Source organism: Castor canadensis, chromosome X (genome assembly GCF_047511655.1).
Source record: "Castor canadensis chromosome X, mCasCan1.hap1v2, whole genome shotgun sequence".
In the NCBI taxonomy this organism is placed as follows: domain Eukaryota; kingdom Metazoa; phylum Chordata; class Mammalia; order Rodentia; family Castoridae; genus Castor; species Castor canadensis.
Genome location: NC_133405.1, coordinates 43,092,533 through 43,115,568, shown reverse-complemented (window position 1 = coordinate 43,115,568; position 23,036 = coordinate 43,092,533). Strand labels below are relative to the sequence as shown.

The 23,036-nt window shown below is 35.6% G+C and overlaps 1 protein-coding gene across 1 annotated transcript in view; it reads left to right on the top strand.

Moving 5' to 3' along the window:
• The first annotated feature begins 14,459 nt into the window (after positions 1 to 14,459).
• The window catches only part of Alg13 (ALG13 UDP-N-acetylglucosaminyltransferase subunit), a 68,752-nt gene continuing 60,175 nt past the window's right edge, over positions 14,460 to 23,036 (top strand). Inside the window, 3 exon segments of the mRNA XM_074063342.1 lie at positions 14,460 to 14,941; positions 15,246 to 15,304; positions 15,941 to 16,079. Of these exon segments, the coding sequence (XP_073919443.1) occupies positions 16,009 to 16,079 (71 nt within the window). The 5' untranslated portion in view covers positions 14,460 to 14,941; positions 15,246 to 15,304; positions 15,941 to 16,008.

Here is a 23,036-nt window from a genome sequence, read left to right as displayed (position 1 = left end):
GACACCTCCAAAAAGGAGAACTATAGACCAATGTCCTTAATGAACATTGATGCAAAAATCCTTAATAAAATAATGGCAAACCAAATTCAACAACACATCAAAAAGATCATTCACCACGACCAAGTAGGCTTCATCCCAGGAATGCAAGGGTGGTTCAACACACAAAAATCAATAAACGTAATAAACCACATTAACAGAAGCAAAGACAAACCCACTTGATCATCTCAATAGATGCAGAAAAAGCCTTTGATAAGATCCAACACCATTTCATGATAAAAGCTCTAAGAAATCTAGGAATAGAAGGAAAGTACCTCAACATTATAAAAGCTATATATGACAAACCTACAGCCAGCATTATACTTAATGGAGATAAACTGAAACCATTCCCTCTAAAATCAGGAACTAGACAAGGATGCCCACTATCTCCACTTCTTTTCAACATAGTACTGGAATTCCTAGCCAGAGCAATTAGGCAAGAAGAATGAATAAAAGGAATACAAATAGGTAAAGAAGCTATCAAAATATCCCTATTTGCAGATGACATGATCCTCTACCTTAAAGACCCAAAAAACTCTACTCAAAAGCCCCTAGACACCATCAATAGCTATAGCAAGGTAGCAGGATATAAAATCAACATAGAAAGATCATTAGAATTCCTATATATTAATAATGAACAAAATGAGAAAGAATATATGAAAACAATTCCATTTACAATAGCCTCAAAAAAAATCAAATACCTAGGTGTAAACCTAACAAAAGATGTGAATGACCTCTACAAGGAAAACTATAAACTTCTGAAGAAAGAGATTGAGGAAGGCTACAGAAAGTGGAGAGATCTCCCATGCTCATGGATTGGTAGAATCAACATAGCAAAAATGTCTATACTCCCAAAAGTATCTACATGTTTAATGCAATTCCCATCAAAATTCCAATGACATTCATTAAAGAGATGGAAAAATCTACTGTTAAATTTATATGGAAATACAAGAGGCCACGAATAGCCAAGGCAATACTCAGTCAAAAGAATAATGCGGGAGGTATCCACGATACCCGACTTCAAACTATATTACAAAGCAGTAACGATAAAAACAGCATGGTACTGGCACAAAAGCAGACATGAAGACCATTGGAACAGAATAGAGGACCCAGATATGAAGCCACATAACTATAACCAACTTGTCTTTGACAAAGGTGCTAAAAATATACAATGGAGAAAAGACAGCCTCTTCAACAAAAACTGCTGGGAAAACTGGTTAGCAGTCTGCAAAAAACTGAAACTAGATCCATGTATATCACCCTATACCAAGATTAACTCAAAATGGATCAAGGATCTTAATATCAGACCACAAACTCTAAAGTTGATACAGGAAAGAGTAGGAAATATTCTGGAATTAGTAGGTACAGGTAAGAACTTTCTCAATGAAACCCCAGCAGCACAGCAACTAAGAGATAGCATAGATAAATGGGACTTCATAAAACTAAAAAGCTTCTTCTCAACAAAAGAAATGGTCTCTAAATTGAAGAGAACACCCACAGAGTGGGAGAAAATATTTGCCAGCTACACATCAAAGGACTGATAACCAGAATATATAGGGAACTTAAAAAACTAAATTCTCCCAAAATTAATGAACCAATAAAGAAATGGGCAAGTGAACTAAACAGAACTTTCTCAAAAGAAGAAATTCAAATGGCCCAAAAATACATGAAAAAATGCTCACCATCTCTAGCAATAAAGGAAATGCAAATTAAAACCACACTGATTCCACCTCACCCCTGTTAGAATAGCCATCATTAGCAACACCACCACCAACAGGTGTTGGCGAGGATGCGGGGAAAAAGGAACCCTCTTACACTGTTGGTGGGAATGTAAACTAGTACAACCACTCTGAAAAAAAATTTGGAGGCTACTTAAAAGGCTAAAGATTGATCTACCATTTGATCCAGCAATACCACTCTTGGGGATATACCCAAAAGACTGTGACACAGGTTACTCCAGAGGCACCTGCACACCCATGTTTATTGCAGCACTATTCACAATAGCCAAGTTATGGAAACAGCAAAGATGCCCCATTACTGATGAATGGATCAAGAAAATGTGGTATCTATACACAATGGAATTTTATGTAGCCATGAAGAAGAACGAAATATTATCATTCGCTGGTAAATGGATGGAATTGGAGAACATCATTCTGAGTGAGGTTAGCCTGGCCCAAAAGACAAAAAATCATATGTTCTCCCTCATATGCGGACATTAGATCAAGGGCAAACACAACAAGGTGATTGGACTTTGATCACAAGATAAAAGCGAGAGCACACAAGGGAGATATGAGGATAAGTAAGACACCTAAAAAACTAGATAGCATTTGTTGCCCTAAATGCAGAGAAACTAAAGCAGGTACTTTAAAGCAACTGAGGCCAATAGGAGAAGGGGACCAGGAACTAGAGAAAAGGTTAGATCAAGAAGAATTAACCTAGAAGGTAACACACATGCACAGGAAATCAATGTAAGTCAACTCCCTGTATAGCTATCCTTATCTCAACTAGCAAAAACCCTTGTTCCTTTCTATTATTGCTTATATTCTCTCTTCAACAAAATTAGAGATAAGGGCAAAATAGGGAGAGGAGAGGCGGGGTGGGTGGGACGGGAGGGGTTGGAAGGAGGGGGGAGAAATGACCCAAACATTGTATGCACATATGAATAAAAAAAAAAAGCAAGCCCATGAAAGATAAAAACAGACCTCAAGAGCACCTTACTGATTCCAACAAAAAATTCAAGTTTCATTTTCTGGAGTAACTGAATCATCTCCTCAGCAAAGAGGTTAGGGTGATGAACTATAATGAAAATGGGGATTGCATCTCTACATACTAAAAAGTAAAACTTGCTTTCCCTCCAAGCATCTTTCTTCTACTTGGTTTTGAAGATATTGGGAGCTGAGCAGGAGAAAATGAGCAGTCCTAAAGTAAAGCTCTAGAAACTGAGGTTTGGGGTTCTCTACTGAAAAGATTGCATTTCTGTGCAGCTACTCATCACGGTAGCTCAGCAACCCACAAATTTCAATCATGTAAACAAAACTTCCAACCATCATTGTATATCTTACTCTTAAATATTTGATAGGCTAAATCCCTAGACATTAGAAGAAAGTTTCTAACATGAAAGAAACTAAAACAATAACAAGGCCAGCAACAGAAGCCAAATAGAAAAGAGACAGCAGAGGGACTCAAAGGCTTTGTAAAAATTATAATTAATAATATCATCAGAGAAATAAGAAGACATTACTTTAAAGATACAAGAGTAGTGTGCAGTAAAACAGAACATGCAACAAATGAGAAAGAACTGTTAAAAATTTAAAATATTATGCAGGGAAATTTAAGTCAATAGAATAAACATTCTAAATTGAGATAGCCTAGAGAGTAGAATAAAAAGAGGTAGGAAAGATGAGGAAATTGAAGAATTTGGTGTAGAAGTCCATATTTAACCAACAGAATTTCTATTTATTTACTTATTTTTTTCTTTGCAGTTGCTGGGGAATCACCAAGAGAAGTTCTAGAAACCAAGAACAGACAAAAACAGAAATATTATTAACGCTCAACAAAATATTCCTAGCACTACAGGATATAAGTATAGAGATTGAAACAGTTCACGAAGTACCCAGAACAATGAATGCAAAAATGAAGTGAAATTTCATAAGATGGAATAAAGAGAAAAAATTTAAAAGGAATGGAAAAACAGGTTGTATACAAAGAATTACAAACAATACTAGGAACAAATTTTCAACTGTATCCCTAGAAACAAGAATACAAGTTTTGAGGGAAAATCATTTCTAACTGTGTTAGGCTAAAATGTCCCTAAACCCAAAGACAGACCTATGAATATGTTGCTTTATATGGTAAAGGGATTTTGAGATGCCATTAGATTAAGGATATGGGCATGGGGAGATAATCCTGGATTATCTGGGAAGGCTGTATATAATAACAAGGGTACTTACAAAGGAGGCAGGAAAGCCAAAGACACATGTAAAGGAGATGCAAAGACTGAACCAGAAATTGGAATAATATGCTTGAAAATTGAGGAAGGGGCCACGTGCCAATGAATGTAGGTGACCTCTAGAAACTGCACATGGCAAGGAAAATGATTCTCCATTAGAGCTTCTTCAATGAATGAGATTTGTTAACCCCTTGATTTTAGGCCATTGAAACTGATTTCAGATTAAATTTGTGTATGTATGTATGTATGTATGTATGTATGTGTTTGTTTTTCAGTGCAGTGCAGTGAACTCAGTGCCTCAGGCATGCTAGGCAAACTCTGTACCAATGAGCTACATTCTCAGACCATTTGTGTTGTTTTAAACTTAAAATTTGTGGTAATTTGTTATAGGAGCAATATAAAACTAATATGTCAAACAGGTCTTATCAGTTGAAGTAAAACTCAGATGGAAAATTAGAACAAAGTGTTTCCACACACATAAGATCTCAAAAAGCTTACAATATTTTCTCACAAATTCACCGAAGGATATTTGTCTAACAAAATGACAAAGTAAAACCAAGAGAGGCATGTGGACTAGAAAATGGGATTCACTATGAGGGAGGCAAAAAGGATACTCAGGATAAGAATAAGAGAAAATCCCAGGAGAACAGATATCCAGAAAGGTTAAACCAGTTCAAATTGGAACACATGGACAATGGTTCCCATCACAGACATTTTTATTTTGAGACAGGGTCTTGCTACATAGCCCAGGTTAGCATTGAACTTGCGATGCAGCCCAGGCTGAACTCAAGACTCATGATCTTCCTGCCTTAGCCTCCTGAGTTCTGGGGTTACAGACATTTTTACTAGTAATAATAAAATTATGTAGATAACCTGAAGTATTTGAACATAGAGGAGATGTATAGATCATTTTATGGAAACATTTTGAGTACGGAAAGAAAATATTAAGCAAAAGAAAAAAGTTAAATAAAATGTGACAAAACACAAATCTTACAGGAAAAGAAATATAATAACATATTCAATATATGATTAAATTCTGAAAAATGTTTACAAAATCAGAGTACTAGAACACTTGAATTTGCTTTCATCAAAAACTGTGATAAGAATATTCTTGAAGGAAGGGCAGTGTATGTTTATGGGTACATAAAAGAACCAATTTGTCACCATTTTTATAGGAAACCAAAGGAGCTAAATTGTCATCATTTGTAATAGGAAATCAATAGATATTACCTAAAAAGATGAAAAATCAAGATATAGTAATATAAACACTTTAAATAGAAATATAGTATTAAATACCATAGGAGACAGAATAAGAACTGGAGAGGGGCAGGATTGTGGACTGTTGGTTTTCATTGTACTATCATTTCAAATCTAAGTACATGGTATTCATTTAGCAAAATAAAATTTTTAGTTTTGAAATGAATTGTTCCTACAAATAATACATTTTTGGGTTTTGCTTAATTCTTTTGTGATGTGTTCTGTGCATGTTCTTAGAACTTAGAAATCACAATTTTTAAGACAAGTAAAAATCATCTGAAATATGTTGGCACATTTGCCACTTAATTCTTGAGTAATGCAATGAAAATCACCTACCTATAGTTCTTGTTGAACTCTCCAATCTCACTGCATGCCATAGGCTTCTTTGATTATGCTCTACATACATTTTAAAAAAAATTTATTCTATCAAAGTTACTTCCCTGATGACCTGCCCATAATCTATTCACTTTGCTTGGAAGGTTATTTCCTTCCTCTGCATTTTCCAGGTTTACCCTTTATTATTCAAGTCTCAGCTTAAATGCCACTTTTATAGAAAAGCTTTCCCTGATCATCATAGCTAAAGTAGGTTCCCACCCCACATAACTTGTTATTCTTTCTTATATGACTGTGTTCTTTATGGTAGTTTATCACAGTTTGTACATCACATTTGCATAAATACTTGTATGTTTCCTCTTGACTGTAAGCTGTCTAGTGCATATGTGTATAGCAGAGGGACTTGCACATAGTATGTTCTTAATTTCTGCATGAATTAATTTTTATTAACTGATATAGCCATGTCTCTGATTTTTATAAACATTTATAGTCTACAGTTCTTTTGCTACATATTAGCAAAAATTAAAGGGGATTGAAAAAACCAAAACTACACAATTCAGACCTTATTGAAAACTTGAGGCCTTTGAAAAACTTTCAAGTTATAACAATTCTTATCTCATCTAAGTACTAACCCTTTAGTATACAATAGATTCAGAGCAATGTCTGGAATTTGAGTACTTATTCATTGAAGGAGGTTATTCTCAGGGACTATACTCAGTCTCTTTAACTCAGTATTTTTCATTTATAGTTCAGTTATGATGATTTATAAAGAAGGAGATTAATTAAAAACAGCATTGATCCATACAGGAGACATATATTTATATAATCAAGTTTATAATAAACATCTTCCTCACAAAATACTTGGTGATTATTTATGAAACTTGGACTAATACTTGCTAAATATAATTAAATGCTTGATTGAGGTGACTTGTTCTATACTCATCTGGATTTTACGTAAAGAGAGCATTTCTTGTCTTTTGATTTTTATCTTTGTGGCCTAGGAAGGAATATGAGGTAAAATTACAAGGGTTCATTTTAATTATTTCAGTAACATTTTACCTTTAATATGATTTGTGGTACAATTTTCTATAAGCAGCAATTCAACATATAGGTAGAATTTCTTAAATCTTAAAATTTGAGTCTGATAAAATGATATTGGCCTATAATTCATCTACCACACTACTTGGCACATTAACCGCGTTGAATAAAAATTACTTGCCTTGACTCTGAGGACCCAAGTAGTGGTACAGTCAATTATTATTCATTAAAATTCATTAAAACTCCAATTCCATACTTGTACAGCTGGGTTTTAAAAAAGCCTATGTCTAAAAATGTCGATACTCCCAAAAGTAATCTACATGTTTAATGCAATTCCCATCAAAATTCCAATGACATTCATTATACAGATTGAAAAATCTACTGTTAAATTTATATGGAAACACAAGAGGCCACGAATAGCCAAGGCAATACTCAGTCAAAAGAACAATGCTGGAGGTATCAGAATACCTGACCTCAAACTATATTACAAAGCAATAACAATAAAAACAGCATGGTACTGGCACAAAAACAGACATGAAGACCAGTGGAACAGAATAGAGGACCCAGATATGAAGCTACACAACTATAACCAACTTATCTTTGACAAAGAAGCTAAAAATATACGATGGAGAAATAGCAGCCTCTTCAACAAAAACTGCTGGGAAAACTGGTTAGCAGTCTGCAAAAAACTGAAACTAGATCCATGTATATCACCCTATACCAAGATTAACTCAAAATGGATCAAGGATCTTAATATCAGACCCCAAACTCTTAAGTTGATACAAGAAAGAGTAGGAAATACTCTGGAGTTAGTAGGTATAGGTAAGAACTTTCTCAATGAAACCCCAGCAGCACAGCAACTAAGAGATAGCATAGATAAATGGGACCTCATAAAGCTAAAAAGCTTCTGTTCATCAAAAGAAATGGTCTCTAAACTGAAGAGAACACCCACAGAGTGGGAGAAAATATTTGCCAACTATACATCAGACAAAGGACTGATAACCAGAATATATAGGGAACTTAAAAAACTAAATTCTCCTAAAACTAATGAACCAATAAAGAAATGGGCAAGTGAACTAAACAGAACTTTCTCAAAAGAAGAAATTCAAATGGCCAGAAAACACATGAAAAAATGCTCACCATCTCTAGCAATAAAGGAAATGCAAATTAAAACCACGCTAAGATTCCACCTCACCCCTGTTAGAATAGCCATCATCAGCAACACCACCAACAACAGGTGTTGGCAAGGATGCGGAGGAAAAAGGAACCCTCTTACACTGTTGGTGGGAATGTAGACTAGTACAACCACTCTGGAAAAAAATTTGGAGGCTACTTAAAAAGCTGGACATCGATCTACCATTTGATCCAGTAATACCACTCTTGGGGATATACCCAAAAGACTGTTACTCCAGAGGCACCTGCACACCCATGTTTATTGCGGCACTATTCACAATAGCCAAGTTATGGAAACAGCCAAGATGCCCCACCACTGACGAATGGATTATGAAAATGTGGTATCTATACACAGTGGAATTCTATGCAGCCATGAAGAAGAACGAAATGTTATCATTTGCTGGTAAATGGATGGAATTGGAGAACATCATTCTGAGTGAGGTTAGCTTGGCCCAAAATACCAAAAATCGTATGTTCTCCCTCATATGTGGACATTAGATCAAGGGTAAACACAACAAGGGGATTGGACTATGAGCACATGATAAAAGCGAGAGCACACAAGTAAGGGGTGAGGATAGGTAAGACACCTAAAAAACTAGCTAGCATTTGTTGCCCTTAATGCAGAGAAACTAAAGTAGGTACCTTAAAGCAACTGAGGCCAATAGGAAAAGGGGAACAGGTACTAGAGAAAAGGTTAGATCAAAAAGAATTAACCTAGAAGGTAACACCCACGCACAGGAAATCAATGTGAGTCAATGCCCTGTATAGCTATCCTTATCTCAACCAGCAAAAACCCTTGTTCCTTCCTATTATTGCTTATACTTTCTCTACAACAAAATTAGAGATAAGGGAAAATAGTTTCTGCTGGGTATTGAGCAGGGGGGGGGGCGCGGAGTGGGTGGTAAGGGAGGGGGTGGGGGCAGGGGGGAGAAATGAACCAAGCCTTGTATGCACATATGAATAATAAAAGAAAAATGAAAAAAAAAGCCTATGTCTAAAACTCAGCTGATTATTTCTGTTCTTTTATATATTTTTATTTTTTCATGTGTTTTTTGTTGCTTTCTGAGTTTTAATTTTGTTAGTTTTCTTGTACACTCTTGGGTAAATAAAGCCACCTTTATTTAGGCAACCTATTCTGAACATTTAAAACATAACTGAAATAAAAATATCAATTAATAAACCATTTCCTTTATTGTTCTCTAAAAACTGACTCCATTCATTATAATATTATTTTAACTCAGGATTCACTATAATATTATTTTAATTCAGGATTTGACTAGGGTAGCTAGGAAATAATTATTTTGGTGTTACTGAAAGCAAAAAAAATTGCCATTAATAATATTTGGAGGAGGGCATGGAGAAAATAGAGGGTCAATTTTGGCAACTTCTCAAAAACACAAAGATCCACAAAGCAGAGGTTAAAAATAATTTTTTTTTACAACTTGCAGCTTCTTAACTTTAATAAAAGACATTTACTATAATAATACTAAAAAGATACACAGAAAGTTTTGATAAATGCTAAGATAATTTTTTTAAAAAAACTTAATGGCACCTGAAGGATTCTATAGTGTGCTGTGTTTAAACGGTTCAAAGGAAACAGTTCTAGTTTACCACTCTTTATATTATATGGCTATTATTGCTTTATGTTACAGTAGAGATGCTATTTCTGTAGGCTCATCATCAAAAGACGGGCCAGCATAATATAGAGCAGCCCTGGATGGGAATCAGGTGGATTGGGTTCAATCCTTACCTTTGTTATTACCAGTATAATCTTGGTGAAAACCACAATGTATGTGAGTTTTTGTTTCTTGCCCATAAGATACAAAGAATGGATTTGATGGTTTCTTAATTCTAAAAGTCTAAAACAGTAACCTAATTTTGGGATGAACTAGGTACTATATTTGCATTATCTTTTACTTTTGTAACAACACAGGGCCTAGCAAAACATTTAATACTTTTATTCTTTTTTGGTAGTGCTAGAGCTTGAATCCAGGATCTCACACATACTAGACAAGAGATCTCCCACGGAGCTATATTCCCCAGCCCTTAGTTACTTTTAAGTCAATAAACATTTATTGAACATCATTTAGGATCCTGGAACAGTGCTAAATGCTGGGAATTCAGAGATAACTTAGACATGTTCACTAGCTTTAGAATTTAATAGTCCAGAGGAAAATAAATGTATAAGGTGAATTAAACATAAAGAATTATGACAGAAATAAACAATGTTACTGGCATATAATAAGCATAGCTTATAAGGGATGCAGAAAGCCTTCCTGGGGGAAACTGCACTTCTAATGAATCCTGAAGGATTAGTTACACACGTTGATGAAGAGCACAGAAAACAGCAAGAACAAAAACAAAGAAATGTAAAGTGTATGAATAAACGAATATGGCATACCTGCATTATAAATTCCTCCTAAACTACTTTAAAAATGAAACATTATATATGAAATTATATAAAATGACTATAAAACCACCCTTATCATAAGAACAACCTATGCTACTTGACTTTCCATATTTCATTTAGATTTTCAGCATACGATAAGTTTCAGACATTAATAGTTAAGGTCTGGAGATGTAGCTTACCAGCAGAGTTCTTACCAAGCAAATGGGAGGCACTGTGCTCAATACCCAGCTCTTCATAAAAGGGAAAAAGCTGAGTAGATGGCCCATTAAACCAGTCTATAATCACTGGGAACAGATCAGTTCAACTAAAGAAATTATTCTCATTTCAGGAGGTAGTGCTACAAAAAATTTTTTTTGTGTTGGTGGATATCAAACCTCATTTATACTAAGAAAGTGCTCTACCATTCACCTACAGCCCCAGTTCTATGAGTGGGTTTTTATTGAAGTTAGGCCTGAATATGGAGTTAGTAAGCAGGTAGTAAGAGACATTTCCTTGGAATCAAAAGAAAAATGAAGATTAATGTTTGGGGCAGTCTAAAAAAACTAGTCCCTGAGACTGAAAGGCAATCAGCTAAGAATGTTCTTAGATTTGGGCTTGAAGTATCTTCAGTTTGGGAGGCAGATACTGGCAATCTGATATATGTTCCAGTTTGCATCAAGTGTTCCAATGACCTTTCTGAGTCCTCAATACAGTAACAGGCAGAAAGGATGCATATATGTAGCAATTTTTAAGTCTATTATCAATGTGTTTATCCTTAGCCTGTAAGGCTTTAAGCAAGACCCAGTCCTAATTTTTAGTGATTTTAAGACAGAAAAGTAGGACACTGGAAGCATTAGCGGTGAATTGCAGACAGATATAAAAGGACATCATACTTCAGAATTTAGTTCAAGTTGTGGGTAAATAATAAAATCTCAAAAACAATGAATAGGAAATACATAATTTTCTTTTTTTTTCGAGATGGGGGGGTTCTCCCTACGCTACCCAGGCTGGTCTAGAACTCCTGGGTAACAGTTATTCTCCCACTTCAACCTCCCCAGTGCTAGGATACCAGGTCATAATAAATTTCTTTCTTTTTTTGGTGAGAATGGGGTTTTAAGTCAGGACTTTATACTTGCAAAGCAGGCATGCTATTGCTTGAGCCACATCTCCAGACATTTTTGCTCTGGTTGTTTTGAAGATGGGATCTCAAGAACTATTTGCCTAGGCTGGCCTCAAACCACAATCTTCCTGATGTCAGCCTCTGAGGTAGCGAGGATTACAGGTATGAGCCATCAGTGCCCAAACATAATTTTCTTTTAAAACATAATTTTTGTGTCCCTAGTGTCTCATGTTTTACCAAGATATCAGGGTAAAAACCAATTTATTTGTACAAGCTTCAGACTTGGGTTGATCACTTATTTTTGTAGGTACAACAAGAATAATGATTGACCATATACAATCTTATTAAGTTTGTTTTGCTGAGATTTTTTTAATAAAGCACCTCCAATGAGGAATTTAAAAGCCCCCAGGAAGCCAAATCAAGGATTTACCAACCAATTTCACCTGTAGTACCTGGGTGAAAGTCTCTCTTTCTGGGGTCCCCAAAATATCTTGAAGTCCATGGGATATCAGAAAGCAACATTCTTTACTGACTGCTAGGCAAAGAGAATCCTGCAGATAAAGGTAGAAGGCCAGATTTACTTAGGGTGTGTGAGGGGGGTGGAAGACTATTTTCTGTTAATCTCAGTGTCTTAAAGCTATGTGGTTATATACAAAATTAGACATTTCAGTCAAATCTTTAATGATAAAACCATTGTTTTCACTTATGTCCTATTACAAAAGAACAGATTCTTATTGAATTTATGCAAATAAATTACCTTTTGTACTTTATTACCATAAAGTAAGAATACTGATAGATAGTTTAAAATTTTGGATAGCTCAAGTAGGAAGAAAACTAAATTCTTTAACATTGTTTATGAAAGGATACTCTACCAAACTTTTCCAAGCTATAGTAGCCTAAAAGAAAAAAAATTTTTATTTTTTAAACCTGGAGAAAAAACACACATGAATCAATACCATTTTACACAAAAGTCATTAAAATCATAACCCTTTATAAGTTCAGTCTCATTAATTAGTTCTTGTTCTGCTCGATGAACCCATTGGTTTTATCTGTCTAGTTTTTCATTAAAGTTTTGGAAAAATTTACCCAGTTGACTGGTATAATCTTAAAGTCATCAGAAACCTATGTTCAAGAGTACTTGTCAGAGTCTTTCCCCAACAGTTCCTCTGAAGAAGAAGCAATTTGGACTGTAGCTGATTGCAAATGCTTGTAGAGAAGAATCCAAACAACACAATAATTGCCTATGGATGAAAAAAACTTAAAATGGCTATAGATAAAAAAAGAATGTGATGAAGGGCTGGGGTCATGGCTTAAGTGGAAGAGTGCCCTGAATTCAGACTCCAGTACCACCACAAAAAAAAAATAGACTAGATTGGTAAGGGGTGCTTAAAGTACTTTTGCTGAAAAGCACTAACTCCTTACTTGGGCCCACAAACCAACACAAGACAAAATCTTGGCATCTCTGTCTCTATTTTGTACCTGTTTTCCTTTGCTCTGAGCCATTCTTTCTTTCATAAGTAGTTTTTAGAGGTGTGTTTTTGTCTTCATAAAGACTCAATGTATAAGACAAAGGCAGTTTTCTTCCCTGAAAACTGTGATAGTTTGAGTGGTATCAAGGGTCTGGCTTGTCTACCTAATTGTAGTATCTTTAATTTGTTCCTGTATATTGGGGAGCAGATTTTTACTTTTTTATGCTTCTGGGTTTCTAACCTAGGGCTTTCCAGGGGCTCTACCACTGAGCCATACCCCAGTTCCCCCCCTTTTTTTCCACATTTTTTTTTCTGTATGCTAGAGCAGATTGTTAGCTAAAACGGAAATACAAATATCCTCTACTCCGGATTCAGAGGGTCTTGAAAACGTTTCAAGAAATCATTTCCTTTCTTTCTAAAGTTAATTTTAGCTCAAGAGAAAAAGTAACATACTGGTACTATTACACTCTAAATATAAACCAAAGATTTAAATCAAGAGCATATATCAAACACTCAAACTACATAAAAAACTTACAGGAGACCAAAACAAATGAGAAAGTCTATACAATGGGAGCGAAAAACAAATAAGTAAAAAACACACCGACTAAAGAAACAGCGCCCCCCCCCAAAAAAAGCCCCATCCCGTCAAAATCCAATTCACTTCCAATTGTAGCTTAAGGAAAGATTCGTAGCTATTCACGAGGTTCTCATATTTTTGTCTATTGGATTCCCACTTTTTGACTGCCACAAAAAAGGCTTGATAACGTAAGTTCAAAGGACTCTATAAGACAAAACAGGAAAGGAAAAGCTGTTTATGGAAGAAGAAAGGATTAGAAATGGGTACTCTAAATTCAATAGTCATACAAATAATTTAAATATTTCTCTCCTGAGCCAAAGGGATTTACTGAGAAATTTTTGATTTTAGTGATCGCTTCAGCAGCACATATACTAAAATAGGAACGAAAGGGATTTATGATGGATTTTAAAGGGTATTTTAAAGAAATGGTAAGATTGGCATGAGAAAAGCCGAATCCCTCCCTGCTTTTTTCCTAAGTGCAAAGGGTATGGAGAACTGAGCTGCACACTCTTGTGGGTTGGTCTCATACTGATCAAAATTTTGTTGCAAAATAAAGAATCTTATAAAAAGATTTTGCAGTACGTAACAATAATGCCAACACAATGCTTAGGACATTTGCATTGCGTTTTAGGCTACGGATTTTGAGAAAACAAATTACATTTGGCAATTCACCAAACCTTTGCATTGAAGGTGTCTAACATGCCGAGTTTAGAACACAGGCTAGCGCATAGGCCGTTAAGTGTTTGGCTCCACCCAGCCGGTGACACAGCCCTGGCGGTCTTTATAGACTTCCGGTGCTTCCACGGAGTGCGGCTTTTGCGTGATCTCCGTGACGTCACATCCGGCCTAGCGATTGGTACGGCGACCCCGCGCGATGAAGTGCGCGTTTGTTACTGTAGGGACCACCAGCTTCGACGACCTCATAGCGTGCGTGTCGGCGCACGAGAGTCTGCAAGTGAGTGGGGGAGGCGGGCCGGCGGCGGCTGCCTTCGCCGCGCTTCGCTAGGCGCTCACTGCCTCCTGCTTTACCGCTAGCTTTCCAGCCTTGCCTGACGCGGCGTTCGGAGAGAAACCTTCGCAGCTTTCCCTCAGGTGCCGCCGCCCCCTTGTTGGCTCCTTCCCGTGCCCCGCTGGGCCCTCTTTTGGCTCACCGAGCCTGGGGGTCCTCCGCCTCTCCGCCTACTCGCCGGGCCGCTCCTCCCTGTCCTTTCTTGGCCCCTCTTTTCCTAGCTTTCCCCCACCGTCCAAAGTCTCCGCCTTTCCGAGCCGTGGCTCTCGTCGCGGCTGGGACTGCCTCCTGCCTCGCCTGTCCCGAGGCGTCTGTGAACCGCGAGATTATCTTTGAGTGCGGCGGTTGGCGGAAGCCGCCATCAGGGCGTCCTCTAACGAACCCACGCCTTTCTTCTGAGGCGCGGACACCACAGCGTCCCTTGCCGGGCTGCGTCTGTGCAGCTTGTTTTCTCAGTGCTTGCGTTTGTCTCGTCGCAACCCTTGAGGCAGAACCAGACATTTCATCGGCTCCCCCCTCTCCCAGTTTGCGACGTCTTTTCCAAAGTTTTCCTGCCCTTATTTTAACTGGACCAGTTCCTTTCCGAAGTCGGTGAGCTGGGCCCTTAGATTCATTTGGGCTAATGAGGTTCCTTGTGGGTCCCGGGACGGGAAAACTAACTGATATCGGCCATAGGTGGGCTGTTTGCGTGTGCTCCAGTTTGAACACTTAACTTTTTAAGGTTTGTTGTTAACTGCTGTTCTTACAGTAGCCAATTTAAAAGGCCCGCGTTTTCTTATTTCCTGTTTTAGATAATCCAGAGCCTTGGTTACAGCCGACTTATCCTCCAAATTGGTAGAGGAACGGTGGTACCTGAGCCATTCAGTACTGAGTCATTTACTCTGGATGTTTACAGGTACAAGGATTCCTTGAAAGAAGACCTTCAGTTAGCAGATCTTGTTATTAGTCACGCAGGTAAAGTGTCTTAGAATCTCAGGGTTCCGTCTTTGAGAAACAATAAAGAACTGACATTTAACCTTTTCATGCTAAAATAAAACCACTAAATAAATTTATAGAACAATAAATTCACTATAACTTTATAGGATATAATAACTATTTGACTAATTTGAATATAATAATTTGAGAATGTTAGTGGAGAGTATTTAGTATATACAGATGAGGAAAAACTAGGAAATTATTGATTTAGCCAGGAGACGATTTTAGATTTCAAAGTTGAATTGATTCTAATGTGTATATGCATGTTCATGAAGATCTAGCCTTGACTATCTTGGGAATGGCACCTCACAGATCAGTCATTTTTTTTTTGTTGGTACCTGTCACCATTGTAGGCCTGCTATTTCTGCTTGTGTTTGAGTACAAGTGAAGTATACTTTTCCCTTGGTATCATACTTGAATTCATCCCATCCACCATTCACCTTCATCCTCCCCTCCCCCCATTCCTGGTACTCTTGTCATTTTGAATACGTTATCGAAAGGTCTGGTTTATATAGTTCTGTTGACTAAAGTATTCAACTTTAGAGTTCTAATTATAAGACTTGGTAGAGCCCTATAACTTAAAATTATATTAACAAATTTGATTTATTTTTGTAGGTGCAGGAAGCTGTTTGGAGACTCTGGAAAAGGGCAAGCCACTTGTGGTAGTTATAAATGAAAAATTGATGGATAATCATCAGTTGGAATTGGCAAAGCAGCTACACAAAGAGGGACATCTATTCTACTGTACCTGCAGGTATACTAGAGACCGACTAATTGATTGCTTGCTTGCCTTAAATTCCACTATATCTGTTCTTAGCCACCTACCTAACCTATATGTCTCTCTTGTTTCTTACCTTTTTCCACTAATTAAACTTTGATTTTTCTCTCCTATAAAACACTTGACTTTGGTCTGTGTTGTAATTTTTTCTGTATCTGTGTCCATTTCTTCACATGCAAATCTGACACTTTTGAGTGTGTGTATATTCATATGGGTGTGTGAGTTTTGAAGAGTCTAATTTTTTAGTTCATTATTTTGGTTTTTAGTATTCTTCAAAGAAGGTATTTGCTTCTTTCAGTTAAGGTTTTACCTTTAGTAAATTCACTTGAGTCTCTAAATTAAATGTACTTACTTATTTATCCAATTATAGCTAGTATTAACGGGCACTCTTATGTTCTAAGGATACAATGGTAAACATGAGAGGAAGCTCAGTGTTCTCATTGTACTTTCATTCTAGTGGTAGATTATCACATGGTGAGATATGCTACAAAGAAAATAAGACAGAGTGATGTTATAGCTGGCTTGAAGACTAATTAGGTAGAATCCTCAGGGAAGGTTTGACAAAAGTACATGACATTTGAGGTCAGACCTGAATTACAGGACAGACTCAGTGATATAACGCTCTAGAGGCAGAGGAACTGCAATAGTAAAATCCCTAAGTTAGGGATCAGGTGTGCTTAAGAAATGGAGGGAAGGTTAGTATGGCAGGAGCATAGTGAGCAAGGGAGAGTATGGTATGAGGCTGGGAGGGGATAGCTCATATAAGAGTTTTAATTTTATTCTATGTTTAGTGAGAAGGCATTCAAGCATTTTATTTATTTTTTTAACTATTGGGGTTTTAACTCAGGGTTTCACACTTGGCAGGCACTCAATGGAGCATTTAAAAAGGGAATTACTTTATGGTAAGGAGTATTGTTTTCTAGGCGTATATTAGAATTCACCAAGAACTGATCAACATCAGAAGTATGAGGAAAATTGCTGATAAATTTTCTGTTAGTTCTTCCTTGAGATGCTAGAAGTTTGCCAAAGGGCCAGGTCAGTAATTACTAATTGTTTGAATTTAAAACCTTCCCTAGTTTGATGCTTTAAAAAGTGAATACCTAACAGAATGATTAATTATATAAATATGTATTTTTATGTTATAGTAGATTGAAGTTATTTTAAAATAAAAAATCCTAGAAGAAACTAGTTTGGACATCATCTTTTGATATTTCTGATTCTCTTTGGCACTCAGTAATTATGTGTTTATTCAGTAAATATTTATTGAGCACATAATGTGCCAGGCATTTTGTAGGTACTTAGTATATATATCGGTGAGCAAAATGAAGATTCTTGTTCTCATTGGGAGAAACAGATTGACTATTTCAGGAGTGAAATTGTTAATATCCTCATTCCTGTAATGGTGAAGGTGAGTGATTGTAGTCTTGAAGTACTGTGAGTCAGAAGGAAAGCAAGACAATTAAAATTACATATGCTTAGGTGTATCTACCCTTCCTTAGTTGAGATTGTTAGAGGTTGAAATCTTTTTAAAAGATGAAGATTCTCATTTTCCTAACTGGTTTATGCAAGTCAGTGTTTCCAGGTACTTTTGATGAGTTTTCATTGGAAACATTAAATCAGCTCTGATTTTGTTAGTATATTATGAAATGAAAAACATTGATTTCATAAACACATCCTGACTTAGGCAGAAGAAAAAAACATACAAGTCTCCAGTAGTAGAATCTTTATGTTAATTTCAGAAATGTCATACGTATGAAAGCATTGAAAAGCAAAAATTGATCATATTTTCATTTTAGGCAAATCATTTATCTTCCTCAAACCTAGGTTGTCTTAATTTAGGAGTCTTGTTTACATAAATTTCTGAGGTAATAGTTGTTTTTTTTTATTTTTTTTTGGTGGTACTGGGATTTGAACTCAGGCCTCACGCTTGCTAGGCAGGCACTCTACCACTTGAGCCATTCCACCGGTAATAGTTTTATGTTGAAAATTTTAACCTTATTTTCAACATGCATGGTGATTGTATGTATATTGATTATATAGGAATTTGCAATAGTAAATTATGGGTAAAAAGTTATTTCACACTGTTCTTTAATAATCTCCCTAGCTTACTTTCTTATCTGGCAGCTCTTAATTTTGGTTTCATTTATTCTGTTTTCATAAATTAATTTTGCTTCATTTTACATCTGCCCTGCCCTGAGGAATATTACAAAACCATGTGAACATATTTTTCATAAAATGACATTTCTAAAATAGTTGACTTAAGAGATAAAGTATTTGTCTCTGTTATATTTTATAGTACACTTTTTACTGCAGTAATCTGAAATACATAAAACTTCACATGTGCTGTTTTAGAACCATCACTGTATTCTCAGAAGTTAGATTCAGTCATCAAGTGGGCAGCAGATGAATTATGGAATTTTCTCCCATGTTACCTAATACTTTTCTTCTTTTGTTTTAGCACGCTTCCTGGGCTGTTACAGTCAATGGACTTATCAACACTGAAATGTTATCCTCCTGGCCAGCCAGAAAAATTTTCTGCATTTTTGGATAAAGTTGTTGGATTACAAAAATAAACATTAAACTCTCAATATTTTAAACCCCTCCCGAATGTGGTGAAGTCTAAATTAAGTATATACCTTATTTACAGGATAATATAAATTAATATAGTTCCTACATCCATACAATGTATAAGAAATTTTATTGTACTAATAATGCATTTGGATGTAAATCCTAATTTGCAATTTAGTAAAAATATTAAGTTTCCCTAATCTTCAATATATAGTGGACTTTCAGAGTTTTGTCCTAGAGTCCAAAATGGATTTGGAATTGTGTTAGAAAAAAAGAGAATGAACTGGGTGTGGTGGTCCATGCCTATATTCCCAGTACTCCAGATTCTGAGTTTGAGGCCAACCTGGGCTATATAGCCAGACCTTATCTCAAAATAACCACAAAAACCAAAATTTGAAAGCTGACAAGAATCATAAACATAGTTTGATGTTCCTTTGAGTAAAAAGCAGTAACATCTAAAATTTTTTTGCACTAGAGTCAGCATCTTTAACCATGAAATCAATGAAACAGAAGTTTTTTCCCCAAAATCAGAAATGATGAGCTCTGTGAAATAAAAAGCTCAACAATTGCTTAAAAAGATGATCAAGTTAGTTGATCTGTTGTACTTAGAGAAACTGCTTTTCTCCTGAGGAATAAAATAGGTATCTTTACTTTTTCTGTCTAAATAATCCTGCCTAATGTCGAAGCTTTAAAGAAGAATAAATCAAAAAGTACTTATACCAATAGAGTTTGCTATTAATTTTTAAGGATATCCTATCACAGTGGGAATGAAACATTTACTGTAATAGAGAAGTTGACGATTTCTGTGCTTAAAAAATAAGTTACAAGATGAGTAATTATCTTGTGTATAATGGCTTAAATACATGGTTTTAAAATTCATAACAGATACATTTGAAGTTCTTTTTGATAGAGTATATAGTCTCAGTACCTAAGGGTCACAGTTCTCTGGTATAAAGCTGAGATGCTTTATCCAGAAAAAGAACATTCAAGAGCCTGGTGCAGTAGCACAAGCCTGTAATCCTAGTACTCAGGAGGCAGTGGGAGAATTGAGAATTGTTAGTTTCAGGCCATCCTGGGCTATATAGTAAGACCTCTCAAAAAAATTTTTACAAAAACCCTAAAACAAAAAATTTATACATTTTACCAAAGTGGCCACTAGGACTGGTTTTTTAACAATCCCTAGTAAAGAAAATTTTTGAACTAAAAAACAAAATAAATTATACAGACCTATCTTTCAGTATATTGTTATCCCAAAATGTTAAATGTTTGAATAATTTTACTTGGGATGCATTACATAATATTTTTGTAGATTTATTCTCCTGAGTATATTTTACTTAGACTAATGTTAAAATTAATTTCTAATGGTAGAAGGTGGTGGATGAGAAGTGTTCTGGGTAGCAGGAGGAAGCCAACACGGATTAAAATTTTCCTGAGAATAATCTAAAAAGTGAGTAATCCACATAGTTGAGAATTCACAGCACTATAATTATAATTGTATATTAATGTTATAGTGGTTTAGAAAAGGTCTTATTCAAATCCAGAGAGAACCTTAGTGTTTTCTGGGCCCTTTTAAAAAAGATTTTCATATTTGAGAAAGATTGTATTATAAAGTTTTTGTTGTTACTCAGTCTTTGTAGTTATTTTGTAGCATGAAGGACTAACCATAGAGAATCAGAAATGAAAAAGGGTCTACTCAAACATCAGACAATGAAAAAAACCTGTTGGTCCCCAAGTCTTTTTATTTTCATGTCAGAATGCAAAGCCTAGATTCTATTAATTTCATTTGGGACTTAAGCCAGTGGTGTCAGTTGTATGTAGTAACATCTCCACCTACACTTTTTCAGTATTTTTAAATTAATTGTGGCATTTTAAATCAAATTGATTCTTTAGAATCATTTTGATTTCTCAGGGATTATCAAGAATACTCCAGTCCCATTGTTTTTGAGCTGAGTGAACAGGTCAAAGGTAACAGTTTGTCTAAAGTAACATCTTTTGGCAGAGCTGCTACTAGAAGCATCTCCTTTTTAACTCAGTTGTATGTGTTCTTTCTACTGTACCATAATACATGTTGCAAGCTTTTGATTTCTTTATGATGGCTTGTCTATTTAGTTACTCTAATCCCTTCCAAGGAAATTTTATTTCCAGAAATCCTTTATTTTGGTAAGAATTTCACACTTAACCTGATTTTCCTTTGATGTTTGAGGACCTTACTTAGGACTTAGAAGCCTGTGATTCTTGAGTTTTGGGAATCTGCCAAAATGCTCTGGGTAGGATTGATGTTAGAGTGAGTAAATTAAGACTTAAAGAATTGTAGACTGTTGGAAGAGGATTTAGAGAATAATGCAAACCACTAATTTTAAAGGTGAGGAAGCAGGCTAAGATAAATTAATTTCCAAGTTTACATCTTATTGGTCTTTAGGAAATAATCAAAATTCGACTTGAAATATTAATAAAGTTATATTTGGCTTCATTACATGATAAGGTTTTAGGTTCTCTAAGTCAATGAATAAGTGGAACAAATTCATTTAGCAGTTTTCTATTAGAGGTATCTAAAACTTCCAGGGATAAGGAAGCAAATGTTTTACGTGTTGGGAAATTCACATTAATGATAGGTTCAGAGGTAGACAGTTAATCATGAAAGTTTGTCATGTTGGAGTATTTGAAAAGTGATGTGGCATTATAAGATGATGGGAATTGGGGATTGTTAGATGATGCTTGTAATTGGGAGAAAAAAAGTAAAGTAGTAAGGTAGTCTAACCAGAGAGCTTGATATAGGGTTCTATCTGAAAGTGCTGTCAGATGTTTGATTTTAGATGCTTCAGAATTATACTTTGTATATTTTAAAGAAGTCATATATGAGCACAAAAATATGAAAAGATTAAAGTCAGGAATGATTAGCAGTAATATAGGAATTTGCCTGGTGCTTTATTGATGTGTTCATAATATAAAAACTTGTAGAGATGACTGAAAATGAGCTATATGGACAGATTATTTGAAATTTTTAGTAAAGATTTGGATGGGTGAACATGATAGCCATATAGTCAATGTTCTGCTGTATAAAATGGCACATTCTTATGGGGGAATAGGAAATGAATAGCAGTGTGGCTAACACTTGCTGATTGCTTACCATATGTATTAGGTACTTTTCTGATCACTTCATACATATGAACTCATTTAATCTCTATAGTAACCTGATGAAATAGTTGATATTTCATTTTGCAAATGAAACTGGTCTTGGGAGTTTATGCCACCTAAGGGTCTAAGAAGTTGGAGATGGTCTGGAAATGGTGATTGGAGCACTGAATTCTAGTATATTTCCATCATTTATAGAGATAATAGGACAGAATATTTAAAGCCAGATGATTCCCAAGAAATTCAGATTGTGTGGTAGCTATAGGTATATAACCTGTTTGAGGTTTTTGCATTGCTCCATAAAAGCAGAGTGATTGCTATGCATAGAATCCATGTGAGGAAATTCTCAGTTGGTTTACCTGGTTACAAGTTATTAACTGTTTTTTCCTTAAATATTTGTGCTTTAAGATTCTCTTTTGATCCTCTTTCTTATTTCCTTTTTTAATTAGTGTATATTAATTGTACAAGGGGGTTTAATTGTGGTATCTCCATACATGCGTATATTGTACTTTTATTAAGTTCACCTTCTCTATTACACTTTCTCATTCCCCTCCTCCCCTTTTAAACTCTCACCCTCCTTCCTCCTGCTGGTTGTCACTCCTAGAGAGTCCCCCCCCCATTTTAAACTGTTGTCATTTTATTTCGAGGTCTATATTCTGCATGATCCTTATTCTTTTACATGTTTTTTTTCTTGGTATTTTCATCACTCCTAGGGCCTTTATTATAAATCTCCCAACTCTGATTAGAGCTCCTTGATGGTATTTATTTCCAGGTCATGTCTGCCTATTAATTCTGTAAACACCTCACACTTGATGTGCTCCAAAGTAAAATCATATTTCTCCTTTTCATCCTTCTGATATCCTTATCTATATTAGTGATGCTAATTTAGTCAGTACGCCTGACTTTAACTCTTATGTCTCCATCAATTTATATATTATTGGTCACATTCTCTCAGCTTTAGTTCATAAATCTCTCAAGCCAGTTTGTTTATTTGTACATTCAGCATTTTAGTATAATACGTATTGAGACTCTTTCTTTTGTTTCAGAAGGATTCACTACATGGTTCCTATTCTGGAGATCTTAATCTTATTGGGGAGGAACGATGTCTTATCTTTCTTGAGTCCTGTGCCTGAAACACTAAACTTTCCATAAATGATGAATACATTTCTTTAACCTAGAACTCCTTCCTGATTATCTAGATTAGGATTAGATATTGGGTCTAGGAAATAGTCA